The 12,702-nt window shown below is 58.5% G+C and overlaps 2 protein-coding genes across 6 annotated transcripts; one reads left to right on the top strand and one right to left on the bottom strand.

The window, feature by feature from the left end:
- Window positions 1–3,172: 3,172 nt before the first annotated feature.
- On the bottom strand, window positions 3,173–6,778 carry C3H5orf38 (chromosome 3 C5orf38 homolog). 4 transcript variants are annotated; one of them, XR_004315827.1, is made up of 5 exons: window positions 6,399–6,778; window positions 6,138–6,149; window positions 5,824–5,926; window positions 5,214–5,294; window positions 3,173–3,586 (listed from the first exon to the last, which is right to left on the bottom strand). XR_004315827.1 is itself a non-coding variant. In XM_032469646.1 (4 exons), exons 1-3 carry the CDS (start codon window positions 6,350–6,352, stop codon window positions 5,261–5,263), a joined length of 387 nt encoding a protein of 128 aa, XP_032325537.1. In that variant the 5' UTR covers window positions 6,353–6,730; the 3' UTR covers window positions 3,173–3,586; window positions 5,214–5,260. The 4 variants fall into 4 exon arrangements, 1 of the variants encoding a protein (XP_032325537.1); XR_004315816.1 differs by adding an exon at window positions 3,678–3,789 and having other exon boundaries at window positions 5,824–6,149; window positions 6,399–6,773; XR_004315805.1 differs by having other exon boundaries at window positions 5,824–5,985; window positions 6,399–6,759.
- Window positions 6,779–6,937: 159 nt separating this feature from the next.
- On the top strand, window positions 6,938–12,434 carry IRX2 (iroquois homeobox 2). Of its 2 annotated transcripts, XM_032469630.1 has the most exons (5): window positions 6,938–7,448; window positions 8,816–9,221; window positions 9,550–10,266; window positions 11,068–11,143; window positions 11,829–12,434. In XM_032469630.1, exons 1-4 carry the CDS (start codon window positions 7,200–7,202, stop codon window positions 11,118–11,120), a joined length of 1,425 nt encoding a protein of 474 aa, XP_032325521.1. In that variant the 5' UTR covers window positions 6,938–7,199; the 3' UTR covers window positions 11,121–11,143; window positions 11,829–12,434. The 2 variants fall into 2 exon arrangements, with proteins under 2 accessions (XP_032325521.1, XP_032325526.1); XM_032469635.1 differs by lacking the exon at window positions 6,938–7,448 and adding an exon at window positions 7,634–8,386 and having other exon boundaries at window positions 11,068–12,428.
- Window positions 12,435–12,702: the final 268 nt, after the last annotated feature.

Raw genomic sequence — 12,702 nt, 5'->3', positions numbered from 1 at the left:
TCAGGAAGCCTGTTTCTCCCTGCCACGTTCTGGGTGATGTTCCAAAGACATCCACACCAGTGACAATCTGTGTAAAGGTCTAAACAGCAAATCCAAGACCTTATGTTTCAAAGGATGGGAGACTGAAGAAGGAAAGAAGGAGATGAAGAATGTGAATTTTTGAGAAATCAGTTTTATTTATTTATTTTTTTAAAAGAAAGTACTTCTCAACTAGTTCACTCTACTTCCAAGCGATGACACTTCTTTAAATGATAACACTTATTTTTAATTTTCAAAGTGTGAAATATTTCACATGAGAGGGATGGACAGAGTACTATCCCACGGGACTGTCACTCCTAGTTAATAATCTTTTGTGACATGTGCATCAGATGTGCTTTTCAGGAATGAAATATTATTAATAGACTGTCACTCCCCCCCCACCTCTCCCCTTCTCAGGCACTCCGTAGGCCTGCAGAGGAGGGGAGGCCGTTGTCCCCTCGCCTTGTTGCAGCCACCACCCTCACCCCGTAAAGAGTAGACATAATGCTGTATTTTTGTAAAATTCTGCAGTCAGCATCCTGGTGTCTGCATCCTTTTTGAAAAGCTATTACTTTTTTCCCACTCAGCTTTGTACTTTCAGGACTTACTCACGTTGACACAAGCAGGCCCACTTCATTCACTTCCGCCCCCTGGGGAACTTTCTGTTTCATGAAATATGCCACAGACTGTGTCCAGGCCCCTCCTGACGGCCATTTAGGCCGGTCCCAACCCTGCCCTTCGTAAACAATGCTGCAAGGACTGTGCCAGGGCCTCAGGGCCTCAGTGCCCCTGCCTGGCATTTTCTCTGCGGTGGACGATGAGGAAAGGGCTCCAAGGGCAGGAGGCAGGGACTGGGCATCTCCTGCTTCTTCTGGTGTTGCCCAGTGTCCCCCTACTTTCTTGGCAGCAGTCTAAGAAAGTGAGTGCAGCCGGGGGGGGGGGCGGTGCCCTGTCTCTGCACACCCTGGGCCGTCTTTGGTGTCATCCAGTGGGTGCCGTGACATCTTAGACACTGTATGATGTCACGGGTGAATGTGGACCTCTTTGCCTGCTTGGCTTTTCAGGCTCCTATGTGTGGAGGGCCTGCCTGCGCCCCGACCCATTTCTCCCATTGAGTGGCTTGTCTTGACCTGTTGAGTGTGGGAACCCTTTCTGATTCTGCAGAACAATTTTCCCATTTATGGGGGCTGCAAAGATCTTTCCCCTCGGTCAGCAATTTATTTTCTGTCCAACTGAAATTTTTACTTATAATGCAATCCAATTGAACAAATTTTATTTCTGCACTCTTTCCAGTATTTACAAAGGAGAAAAAAATCCCCCCTGACTTCTGGATCTGCAGCCCAGGTGTGTCAGATTGTGTGGGAGACTTCGGGGAGTAAAAGGGCTGGCGTGTGCGTGTGACTACGTGCCGCCGAATCGTGGTCTGGGGGAGCCCTCTGGGTGCACAAACCGAATTAAAAGTTAGCAAAGGAGATGAGACACAGCCCCTGACAGACGCTCTCTACAGCCTCGCTTGCCTGATAAAAGTAAATTGTCCTAAAACTCGAGGAACTCTTCCTCCTCCTGCAATGTTTTCTTGCCGGCGAGGAACCTACCTGCTCCTTCCGGGTCAGATCGGCTCCTGCGGTCTCCGCAGCCCCTGGGCGCGCCGGCACCCGCATCCGCACGCGCGCACCGAGAGGCGCTGCGGCGCGTAAAACGGTGATGAGAAAGCCACGGAGCACCTGCCGGAGGGACGGGGGTGGGGGTCGGGGTGAGCTAAGTTCTTCCAAAAACTGCAGAATCACTTTAAAGAAAAAACAAAAACAAAAAAAATTGACAACTCTTCATCTGTTTGCACTTGTCCAGAGCAGCTCCCGCGGCCCCGGACGGCCCCAGGCAGCGCGAGTGTGCGCGTGCGTGTGTCCGGGGCGCCGATGTGCGCGGCCGTGAACGTGAAAGGCGAAGGACTCGCAAATGTTTCTCCTTCCAAACAGCTGCCGATGGGAGAACGAAGGCGCTCGGGTGCTCGCTGCTCCGGAAACGGGTCTCCGTAACTTGGATCCTTCGGCTGGTCTCCGGCAGCCCCACCTCCCTTCCTGGGCGCTCCGGGCTCGGGACGCACAGGCCAGCGCAGCGCGGGGACATGGGGCTGCGGACCCGGGAGGGCGGGGAGAAGGGAAGGGCCCGGAGATGGGAGGACAGAAACCCGCAGGACGCTGAGAAATGGCGAGGGGAGGATTCTCGGGCTGCTGCTCGGGGGAAACTTCAGGAAGCACGTCGGAGGCGGGGCATCCGTGCAGACGATGGGAACTGTGCTGCCCACTAAAGGAGACCGGGAGGGACACGTTAGCAGCCAGGAGCTAAGGAGTCAGGCGGCGGACTGGGAGACCCGGGCCACTGACCGGGCACACGGTGCCCGGAGTGTGAGAAGAGCCCGTCCTGAGTCCTAGGTCCCGGCCGCTCCACCCCGCCCCCAGCCCCAGGTCACCGCCCGAGCCGCGTCCCTGCACAGGGTCCAGGACGGGAGTGGCGGGGACCCTCTGGCCTTGTGCCGGTTCGCCTCCGGCCTTGCTCTTCAGAGGCACGGTGCCGCATCAGAAGAGAGTTTGAGAACCTCGGAGATCCAATCACACGTGTCTGTAGATCAGTGAGAGGGCTCAGCCACGCTTCAAAGGCATTTACGTTTCATTCTGACTTAAATTTTGTGCAATTTACAGCGACGTATTTCGATTCAGAAAGAAAGAAAGAAAGGAAAGAAAGAAAGAAAGAAAGAAAGAAAGAAAGAAAGAAAGAAAGAAAGAAAGAAGAAAGAAAGAAAGAAAGAGAAAGAAAGAAAGAAAGAAAGAGAAAGAAAGGAAGAAAGGGAAAAAAAAAAGAAAAGGAAAACGCAGAACCGAATCCCTATGCTGCCCCCTCCCCTTCTTGCTGCCACCGGCTCTGCAGTCCCGCCAGGAAGCGCTGGGACAGGAGGGAGACCCTATTAAGAATTCACCAGAAGCCTGCCTTGATACAGTGGAAGTACTTACATTTATATGGCACTTTATAGGAGGAACCGGGTAAAGTGTGTCTATTTAATCTCAATCGAACCCCCGTCCCTAATTTACCTCTGGAGTGGTAGCTGTTTTCCCACCAAATTTACAAACTCCAGCGAAGACAAGGTAAAAAGGCGGAGTGAGAGAAAGGCCTTGCTCGGCTTAGCTTTTATTGAAATGCTCCAGAGTCAGTGTCCTTCCCCGAATCACACCCACGTGGGAGGTGGCAGGGCCCGGGCGCCCGCTGCCCGTCGGTGGCCGGGGACGGCGCCGGGGCCACCGCTGTGGGGACGAGGCGGCAGCCGCGGGCCACAGCGCCCCCTCGCCGCCCGCGCGCACGACTTCGGGCCGCGTCGCTGCTCGGCCTGGCCGGGCGGTCGGGAGCCCCGGGCGGACCGCGTGCGGAGACGCCCCAGCCTGCGCCGCCGCCGCTTTCCGGGAAGGACCCGGAGCCCGAGCCGCGTGTCTGTCGTTTCCCGGAGCACGGCCTCCAGGAAACCGCGGCTCGTCGGAACGTGCATGTCCACGCCGACTTGTTCCAAGTGTATCGACCACTGTTGGGACAAGAAACAGAACGTGGCCATGTTAACTTTTTTTTTTTTTTTAATGCATGCATGGGGGAAGCGGGGGGGCTCCACCGTAAACCTGAAACTGGCAGTCGCCCAGGTAATGGTTCCGATGAGCGCGCTGTCTGGGCAGTCCGCCGGTGTGCCCCGTGTGTGTCTCCCATTCTGTTCCACTCCAGCTCGGAGGGCAACTGAAAGCAACAGGAGCCAAGTGCCTGTCCGTACCCGGGCGCTGCACATGCCTGAACACCCTCCTCGCCCGGGAGCGAGTCACCCAGGTCCCTGCTCTCCGAGAGAGACGGCCGCGGGGCCCTGGGCGCGGCCGAGCGCTCCCCGCGGGAACCCGACACGCGGTTCCAGCGAATCCAGACCCCCCTCGCACGGAGCCGCTGCGTGGAGCCTCGACACTGGCAGCATGTTCTCCTGACTGATTTTTTTTTAAAATAAGACTAAGCCAACTTTAAGAAAAGGGAAAGTGATTTTTAAAAAAATCAGAGAGCTTTCAAGTAACACGGAGTTTATATATCCCAATAACTATGCCGAGCGTAAGTTTTAATGTCTGTGCGTAGGCATTTTAATTTGCTACAGTCACTACCAATAAAAACGGCATGTAGTGCGATTCGACTGTTTAATAGTGCAAGGTAGACGGTTTTTATTAGTAGCAGGCAGCAGTATGGAAAATTTAGATTTCAGTGGAGGAGTATAATTGCTGGGGGGAAATACAGTCAGAGAAGAGGCTGTCTTTAGAATCGGCAGCATGGAGCTCAAGGGAGAGGGAAGAGCAGGGCGCCGTTTCTGGAGATGCACTCGGGGCCACGGGAGACCCTCCAAAGCCACGTGCACATGTCTGGTTATGCACTTAATTGATGTCAAAATCGAGTGTATCGGAGCTTATGCTCCTGCTCCAAACTGAGGATGTTTCTGTAATAATTTGCTGTTTTCTTTTCTGCCCCTGGCAGAGATCAAGCCCAGAGGGTGCAGGAGGTGGGGAGGGCGAGGGGGGCAGCCCCAAATGCTAATGAAACAACAGCAGGAACTGGTCTTCAGAAATGGAAATACTCCAGGCCAGTCCTCCTTGGAGATAAAAATTAGACCTGATTTTTTTTTTCACTTTAACTATGTAATTGGAATCGAACCGAAGGCTTGTCACCTGATCAGCTGCTGTTCCTGCTGGCCAGCTAACATGTGCCAAGCTCATTTATGGCCTCTTCCTGGCCGGATTCCCCACAGGACGACCACAAATGCCAGGGATCCTGTCTAGGGCCGGCTCCACGGGATGCCGGGGTTTCTAGCTTTCTCCTTCTTGTTCCTTCTTGAGGCTTAAAATATCTGTCCTGAACTGAATCAGGTGGACTACTTGGGGTAGCAGCATTGTTGAAACTCCCCTGGCTAGATCCTCCCATCGGCCCAAAGTGCACAGGAAGTAATGTGTGGCAGGGCTGGGGGCATCAGAGGAATGCTTCTGGGGGAGAGGTGAGGGGTGATGTGTGGAGGTTTGGGCTGTGGACTGTAGGAAGCGTTGGGGGGGAGCAGGTTTGGGAGGACAAGTGGGGGCGAGTGGTTTGGGGGCTCATAGGGGAGGCAGCCTGTGGAACCGTGCCTGGGCCACACCTACCGGGAGTGCTGCTCCTCCAGGCCAAGGAGGATGGGTTCTACTCGAGCTCAGCACTGCAGTTGACAACTGGTTCCCATGGACCTGGGGAAAGACAGACGCAGCCTGACTGCCTTGAAGGTCCCGCAGGCTATCAGGCCGGCTGCTGGAGCTTCCTGCTCCACGAGCTGCAGCCGTGCCCAGCAGAGAGGCCGCAGGATGTGCGTGGCGCCCGCGCGACCTCGACCCGAACTCGGTAACTCCGAGAGCTTCTAAGTCCACAGGACCGGGGTCTTGAAGTTGGGGGGGGGAGCTGTGGGCCGGAGCTCCCACCCACCACGTTCTCCCCTTACAGGTCACCCACTCGAGACGGCCTCCGAGGAAGTGGCACCTGTTGTGTGAGCGATCCCGCCGGGACCCTGCACACACGACCCCATGTGGACCTCCCGAGCATCCATCGTGACCCTCCCTCCCCCTTCCACCAGGTCGTCAGAAGCCCTCATCCACTGGCCTCCGGTAGGGGAGGGGTGGAGCAGGTATGGGGAGAGCGGTGTTTTCTAGGGACTGGGTCTCAGGGCCCATCGCTAAGGTCTCGCCGGTGGGCCCCTGGGGCACCTCCGGAGTCGCACGTTACCTGAGCTACCTGTGCTGCTGACTGCGCCGCCCGTGCCACCAGCCCGTCGCTTTTTCATCCCTTCGCAAGTGACAGCAAGGCTTCACGTCGTGCCAGAGGCGGTCTGTCCAGTGACAATCATCCCCCGAGTGTTTTATAACACAAATCCGAAAGAGGAGTCAACTTATTAAAACAAAATAAAACAAAACCCTTTGCGGGGCGGCTTCTTCCCGGGTAAAGCGCTGGAGGCGTGTTGCAAAAACACTTCCTAGAGCGGAAAGTCCTAACACCCAGGGACTGGGTTTCCACTCAGGACTTCGGGGCAGAAAGCTCACCTCAGGGCCCTCCTGGTAGTTTGCAACGAAAGCGCCCCGGATCCAGGTCCCGCGAGGACACGATGAGCGGCGAGGGGCAGGCGACCAGACGCGAGGCCACGCGAGGAGCCGCGCACCGTGTGGCAGGCAGGGTGGACCCAGGAAGGTGGAAGTGAGAGCCGCGCACGCCACCCCACGGAGGACCTGGGCTTCGGGTGCCACACTCCCGCCTCCATCACCCGTGGCTCCCGGCCCGGACGCTAGCGTCCGGGGTGCAGTCACCTGGACCGGCCTCTTCGCGGTGGAGAGAGGGGTACGGGCCTTTCGTCCCCCAAGTGGAAGTGGGCAGCCTCTGCCTAGTCCTTGCGGGCCGAGCTGGGGGCGGGGCAGTGGAGGGCGGCCAGCGCGCCGCGGGCTGGGGGGCTGGCTGCGGAAGGTGGGGGAGCGGGGGTGGGTGATGGGAGTCCGTGTGAGTGGGAGGGGGACGCACTGTTCGGCTCCGCCTGGCCGCGGGGCCGCGGGCCGCGGGCTGGGGCTGCGCGAGAGGCGACTGCGCCACAAAAGCCTGCGCGTCCCTCCCTCCTCCTCCTCCTCCCTCCTTCCCTCCCGCCTCCCGCTCCTCCGCGTTCCCCTCCCCTCCCCTTCGGTCCCCGCCCCTCCCCCGGCCGCGGCCTGGCGGCTGGAGCGGGCGGAGCGGGCGGAGCGGGCGGAGCAGGGGAGGGGGCGGGCGCCCGAATATGCAGATGAGCGAGTGACGGACAGCTCCGCGTTCCAATGTCCCTCGGAAACTCGAGCGCTCCTTCCTCAACTCCTCACTCCCGACTCCAGACTCCCCCAAACCCCGACCGCCGGCCTGGCGCGCGGCTGCGCCCACCGGCTCCGCGCCGTCGCCGCCGCCGCCGCCGCCGCCGCCCCGCCGCTCCCCCGTCCCGCGGGCCGCCCGGGCTAGTGCGCGGGCCGGCCAGCCTCGGCCCGCCGTCCCCGCGCCCGCCGCCGCGCCGCGCCCGGCCGGGCGTGGATGGAGGGCGCCGCGCGCCCTGCCCGCTGCTCGGCGTGACGCGGGCCTCGCGCCCCGCGCCCATCATGTCCTACCCGCAGGGCTACCTGTACCAGGCGCCCGGCTCGCTGGCGCTCTACTCGTGCCCGGCGTACGGCGCGTCGGCACTGGCGGCGCCGCGCAGCGAGGAGCTGGCGCGCTCGGCGTCGGGCTCGGCGTTCAGCCCTTACCCGGGCTCCGCGGCCTTCACCGCGCAGGCGGCCACCGGCTTCGGCAGCCCGCTGCAGTACTCGGCCGACGCCGCCGCCGCCGCCGCCGGTTTCCCGTCCTACATGGTAATCGCGCGCGGGCGGGCGGGCTTGGACGCGGGACCCCGGGCTCGGAGATCCTGATCGCGGCTCGTGCGGAGCTGGGCCCGGGATCGGCCAGCGGGGCCGCGGGGAACGTGCCGTGGGCGGTGGCTCCCGAGTCGCCAGCTGGGGCCGCCGCGCCTCTGGCGGGACAAGAGACCCGGGTGAGAGGCAGGGCGGCTGGCCAGCGACGTCTTGAGCCGGAGCTGGGGACCCGCACTCCGTGCCGCTTCACCTCGGCTCCCGGTGTCGTTTTCCCCAAGAGCCGGTGAAGTGCGACTCGGCCGGGGTCGGGATCTGTGCTGGGTTGTCCTCCTTTCACGCGCCAAGGAAGCCTGACGAGGAGTGCAGAGCGGGCCGGGGCTCTCTCTTCTTCTGGCGCAGGCGCAAGGGTCGGCGCCACTGGGGCCTCTGGGGCGACTGCCGGGCGCTTAGCATTTACTTGCCGGGCTGGGGTCACCGGGTTGTGGGGGAGAGGGGAGCCTGAGGCCGCGGCTCTGGGGCCCGGCCGGCCCTCCAAGATCTCAGCCTTAATCTGTCCCATAGGCCACGCTTTCGCAAAACGTGTTGGCGGGCGTCTGTATGACCCTCTAAGTGCTTCCCCGGTCCTTGCGTACCGAGAGAAGCTCCTGCTTCCTCGACACGGGGTCGGCCCACGCTCCTCGGGTTCTGCAGCTGGCCTGGCCCGGGTGGTGGCAGAGCGCTACTTAGACGATTGAGGCCGTTCCTGGGGTTATGGCTGTTGCCCGCCCTCGGTGGAATTCCAGGGCAGCGACGGAGTGGCTGGGGCCTCGGAGAAGGCTGTAAAGTCTCGAATTTAAACGTTAAAGGCTGAATTAAAATGCTAATTACCGCGTATTTGAAGAATTCGAAACGGTGACTGGCTTCTGAGTTGCAAATTGGATTTGCCGAGCTTTAGAGCGGTGAATAGCGGAGCGGGGGGCTCTGGGGTGGGTTTTTAACCATGTAAGGGCGGGGAAGGGGGGTCGGGGGAGGCAGCGGCCCTTGGAATATCCAGAGAAATTTAGATATCAAGAAACTACCTGTGGGCCTGTGTGCCTTCATATTTCTGCCCGTCTGTCCCCGCGGTTCAGGAGCATTTGGGGAGGAGATGCATTTTAGGAAAGCGAGAGCGTTCGCAAACGTGAGACCAAGACTGCGCCGCCTGTCGTGATCCACAGCTGGCCTCAAATTACCCGCTGGGGCCTTTTGCTCTGTTGCTGCGGGAAGCGCCGCTCCAGCGCTGGAAACACCGTGGGAAAGGCGGCCACGGGCTGGCGGAGGGGCCTCCCTCGCTCTGATGGCTGTCAGGGCCCCGAGCAATCCGCTCACCAGGTTCTTGTCGGTTGCAGGGCGCGCCCTACGACGCACACACGACCGGGATGACGGGTGCCATCAGCTACCACCCTTACGGCAGCGCGGCCTACCCGTACCAACTCAACGACCCAGCCTACCGCAAGAACGCCACGCGGGACGCCACGGCCACGCTCAAGGCCTGGCTCAACGAGCACCGCAAGAACCCCTACCCCACCAAGGGCGAGAAGATCATGCTGGCCATCATCACCAAGATGACCCTCACGCAGGTCTCCACCTGGTTCGCCAACGCGCGCAGACGCCTCAAGAAGGAGAATAAGATGACGTGGGCCCCGAGGAACAAAAGCGAGGACGAGGATGAGGACGAGGGTGACGCGGCCAGAAGCAAGGAGGAGAGTCCGGACAAGGCGCAGGAGGGCACTGAGACGTCGGCGGAGGACGAAGGTGAGCAGGGGGCCGCGGCGGGAGCGAGGTTGAGGGAGCTTTCTTCCCAGGCGGGGCGCAGAGCTGGGCTCCGGGAGAAGGCGATCGGGGAGGACGCTGCCCCCCCCACCTCCCCCCACGACTTTCCAGGTTCGGGCCTCTTGTCCAGGCCGCCTGGCATGCCGGGCCCTGTGCCTCCTCCAGGAGCGCTTCCCGGGATGCTCATACTCCCTCCAGGACGCGGCTGGCTTTGGGTGGAGGTGCGGGAGCTTGTGGGGCAGCGCCCCCAACCCCCACAGGGTGCCCGCAGTGTCCCCGCTTGCCACAGACTGTGCCCGCGCCCCTGCAGGGATCAGCCTGCACGTCGACTCGCTCACGGATCACTCGTGCTCCGCCGAGTCAGACGGGGAGAAGCTGCCGTGCCGAGCCGGGGACCCTCTGTGCGAGTCGGGCTCGGAGTGCAAGGATAAGTACGACGACCTGGAGGACGACGAGGACGACGAGGAGGAGGGAGAGCGGGACCTGGTGCCGCCCAAGCCCGTGACCTCGTCGCCGCTGACCGGCGTGGAGGCGCCGCTGCTGAGTCCCCCGCCCGAGGCCGCGCCCCGCGGGGGCGGCGGCGGCGGCAAGACGCCCCTGGGCAGCCGGACGTCGCCGGGCGCGCCGCCGCCCGCCAGCAAGCCCAAGCTGTGGTCTCTGGCCGAGATCGCCACGTCGGACCTCAAGCAGCCGAGCCTGGGCCCGGGCTGCGCGCCGCCCGGGCTGCCCGCGGCCGCCGCGCCCAACTCGTCCGGGGCGCCGCCCGGAGGCTCGCCCTACCCCGCGTCACCGCTCCTCGGCCGCCACCTCTACTACACGTCGCCCTTCTACAGCAACTACACCAATTACGGGAACTTGAACGCGGCGCTGCAGGGCCAGGGGCTCCTGCGGTACAACTCGGCGGCCGTGGCACCCGGAGAGGCGCTGCACGCGGCTCCCAAGGCGGCCAGCGACGCGGGCAAGGCGGGCGCGCACCCGCTGGAGCCCCAGTACCGGCCCCCGGGCGGCGGCTACGAGCCCAAGAAAGGTAGGCTGCCTGTGGCCCGCGGGTCCCCTGGGGAGGGAGAGCCTGGTCCCTGGTTAGTGAGCACTCCGGAGGAGCAGGGGAAGGGGCCGGGGCACCTGTAGGTCTGCCTGGGGGGAGCTTTGTCCCTTGAAGGAGAGGAGGAGAATGACAGCCCGTCCTGGGCCGGCGGCTCTTGGACGACAAGCTAGGAGGAGAGAAGGGTGGTGAAGGCAGGAAAGGGCCGGGAGACCTTGGCCTCACAAGAGGGCCTGTGTCCCACCCCGTGTCACTGACTTCCCCTTGATTTGCTATTTTTGCTGCTATGAGTATCATCGTGACCGGTTTGCTTTTGGCAAACACAAACTGCCACAAGTTGCAAATTACCGCTTGGTCTCCGTGCTGACTGAGCCCAGCTCCTGCGCTGCCTGTGGATTAATAGCGTCTCGGCTGAATCTCCTCTTCCCGCCTTTGGCTGGAAAGAAACAAAATGTGCCGGTTCCTCCCACAGGCCTTAGTTTATCAAAATTTCAAAGTAGAAAACAAGAGCCTATTTTCTTCCTCTCCTTTTCCTCATACTGCCTCTATCATTCAGAATTCAGGTGGGATCTCATAAGACCTGTAAAAGAAAGTCAAGGGGGAGAGACAGTGAGGAGGAGGGAACAGAGCGAGGTCCATCTCAGACATGGCGGGGAGACAGTCAGGTGCCCCAAGCTGCTTGCTGGGTGCAGAGAGCGTGGGTGTGCGGGCTGGTGGCTGCGCTGCTGTCTGGGAGACAGATGGCTCTGGGGTCAGGTTCTGACTCACTGCCCCCTCCCCTGACAGATGCCAGTGAGGGCTGCACCATGGTTGGTGGGGGCGTCCAGCCCTACCTATAGAAGGGCCGCACACAGCAATGCAAGTAAGTGAGCTCCCTGGGGTCCCCCGCCTCAGGGAGCCTCCCTGCACCGATAGCTCTGTAAACTCGCTTAATGTGTATTTCTTGCTTCTTGTCACGAGGTCTGAGGACAGAGCATTGCAATCTTCTCCTGGTTTTTATTTTTTTCTTTAAGTAGGCGAGGACCCCTGCTCGTTTACAGAGCCCCTCTTTCTTGCTCCAGTTCTGCTTTGCAGAATCACTCTAACTGGAATATATTTATTGCACCACTGCGGTTGTTTTCTCTTTGGAAAAATATTTGGTGATTAAAGTCTGAATATTTGTTTGCAATTTTGAACCATTTATTTTTTACCGCGCTAGACACTTAATAGACACTTGCTGTGATGAGCTAGCGCTCCTGAAACTTGGGGCATCAAATCCCTTTAGAGATGATGCTTGCAGAGTCAGACTAGGGAGACACAGAAGGTCTTTTATCAGGCCCGTCCGCATGTCCAGATGGATTAGATAGGACCGTGCAGTTGGCCTGGCTGACAGCAGTATCTCAAAAAAAAAAAAAACCCACTTTACAAGTAGACAGCATTACTAATCGCAGATCTTGAAGATGGGAAAAGAGGCAAAACCATGTGAGAGGGATTTCTTTTTAAAATGTGATGGTGCTGGTTTGGGACTGAAGGATTTGGGGTGATTGGGTTTTTTCCTTGGTCCACAGGTAGGTGTCACAATTGCTTTGGAAAAAAAAAAAAAGTCAGCAGGCCATTCTCTCTTTCCATGTTCATAAATATAGAGACATAAAAAACCTGATCTCTAAATCAGGACCCGTCTCGTGCCACTGTGAAGGAGAAGGAGCCACAGGGCACTGCCAACCCACAGACCGTCGGAACAGACTTTTGTTGGACATATGTGAATTTGCTGGCATAGTATAGTTTCCCCAATGTATGTGTGACTTTTGAAAACAATCTTTTTTCTCAGGATATCTTGAATTGATCACTTCATTGCCACGGTATATATTCTATAGGTGTGATAGGATTTACTGTAAAATTGATTTGTAAAAGATGTACACAGTAGAAATAAAACGTGATTATAGAACTTGAGTACTTAAGAAGTGGAAACAAATTTGATATTTATTTTTATAATGATATAAAGCTTCTAGTAATTTATGCAAGTTGTATTGCAACGGAATCTAAACTTTTTGTAAATAAACCCTGCCTGGTTTTTATTTGAACATTGCCAGTTATACAATCTTTGTTGGTTGTTTAACAAGAATTCTTTACTAATTTATATCTTAAATTGTAAATAAAAACAAACTAGTCTACAACAGTACGGTGTCTGGGGCTCATTTGTCCTGGAAGAGCGATTTGGGGGTGGGGGGCCCTAAGTGGTAGCAGCCCCTCCCCCAGGTGATCTGGCCTCAGGCTTTTTAATGAAAATGTGTAAAATAATCTCTCCCTTCTCCTGTCCATACAAAAGACAGATGGAAGAGAAATACACAGGAGGGAGCTACATATGGTTTTAGACTATTTATATACACATGCATTGCAAAAAAAAATTAAGATTTTGTGCTCCGAATATGCAGATGTCTTGTT

The sequence above is a fragment of the Camelus ferus genome, chromosome 3 (genome assembly GCF_009834535.1).
Source record: "Camelus ferus isolate YT-003-E chromosome 3, BCGSAC_Cfer_1.0, whole genome shotgun sequence".
Taxonomy (NCBI): Eukaryota; Metazoa; Chordata; class Mammalia; order Artiodactyla; family Camelidae; genus Camelus; species Camelus ferus.
Note: the sequence above shows the minus strand (reverse complement) of the source record. Positions and strands in the feature narration are given on the sequence as shown.

Bases quoted from the DNA above. Each gene is read 5' to 3' on its own strand.
- C3H5orf38 (XM_032469646.1), bottom strand. From the start codon at position 6,352: ATGGAGGCGGGAGTGTGGCACCCGAAGCCCAGGTCCTCCGTGGGGTGG. The intron at 5,969-6,135 runs GAGCTTTCTGCC...TCCTCTTTCGGA, and splicing joins TACCAGGAGGGCCCTGAGGT to TTTGTGTTATAAAACACTCG. The intron at 5,295-5,832 runs GTAGCTCAGGTA...GTCTTTCCCCAG, and splicing joins CGGCGCAGTCAGCAGCACAG to GTCCATGGGAACCAGTTGTC.
- IRX2 (XM_032469630.1), top strand. From the start codon at position 7,200: ATGTCCTACCCGCAGGGCTACCTGTACCAGGCGCCCGGCTCGCTGGCG. The intron at 7,449-8,815 runs GTAATCGCGCGC...TGTCGGTTGCAG, and splicing joins CCGGTTTCCCGTCCTACATG to GGCGCGCCCTACGACGCACA. The intron at 9,222-9,549 runs GTGAGCAGGGGG...GCGCCCCTGCAG, and splicing joins GACGTCGGCGGAGGACGAAG to GGATCAGCCTGCACGTCGAC.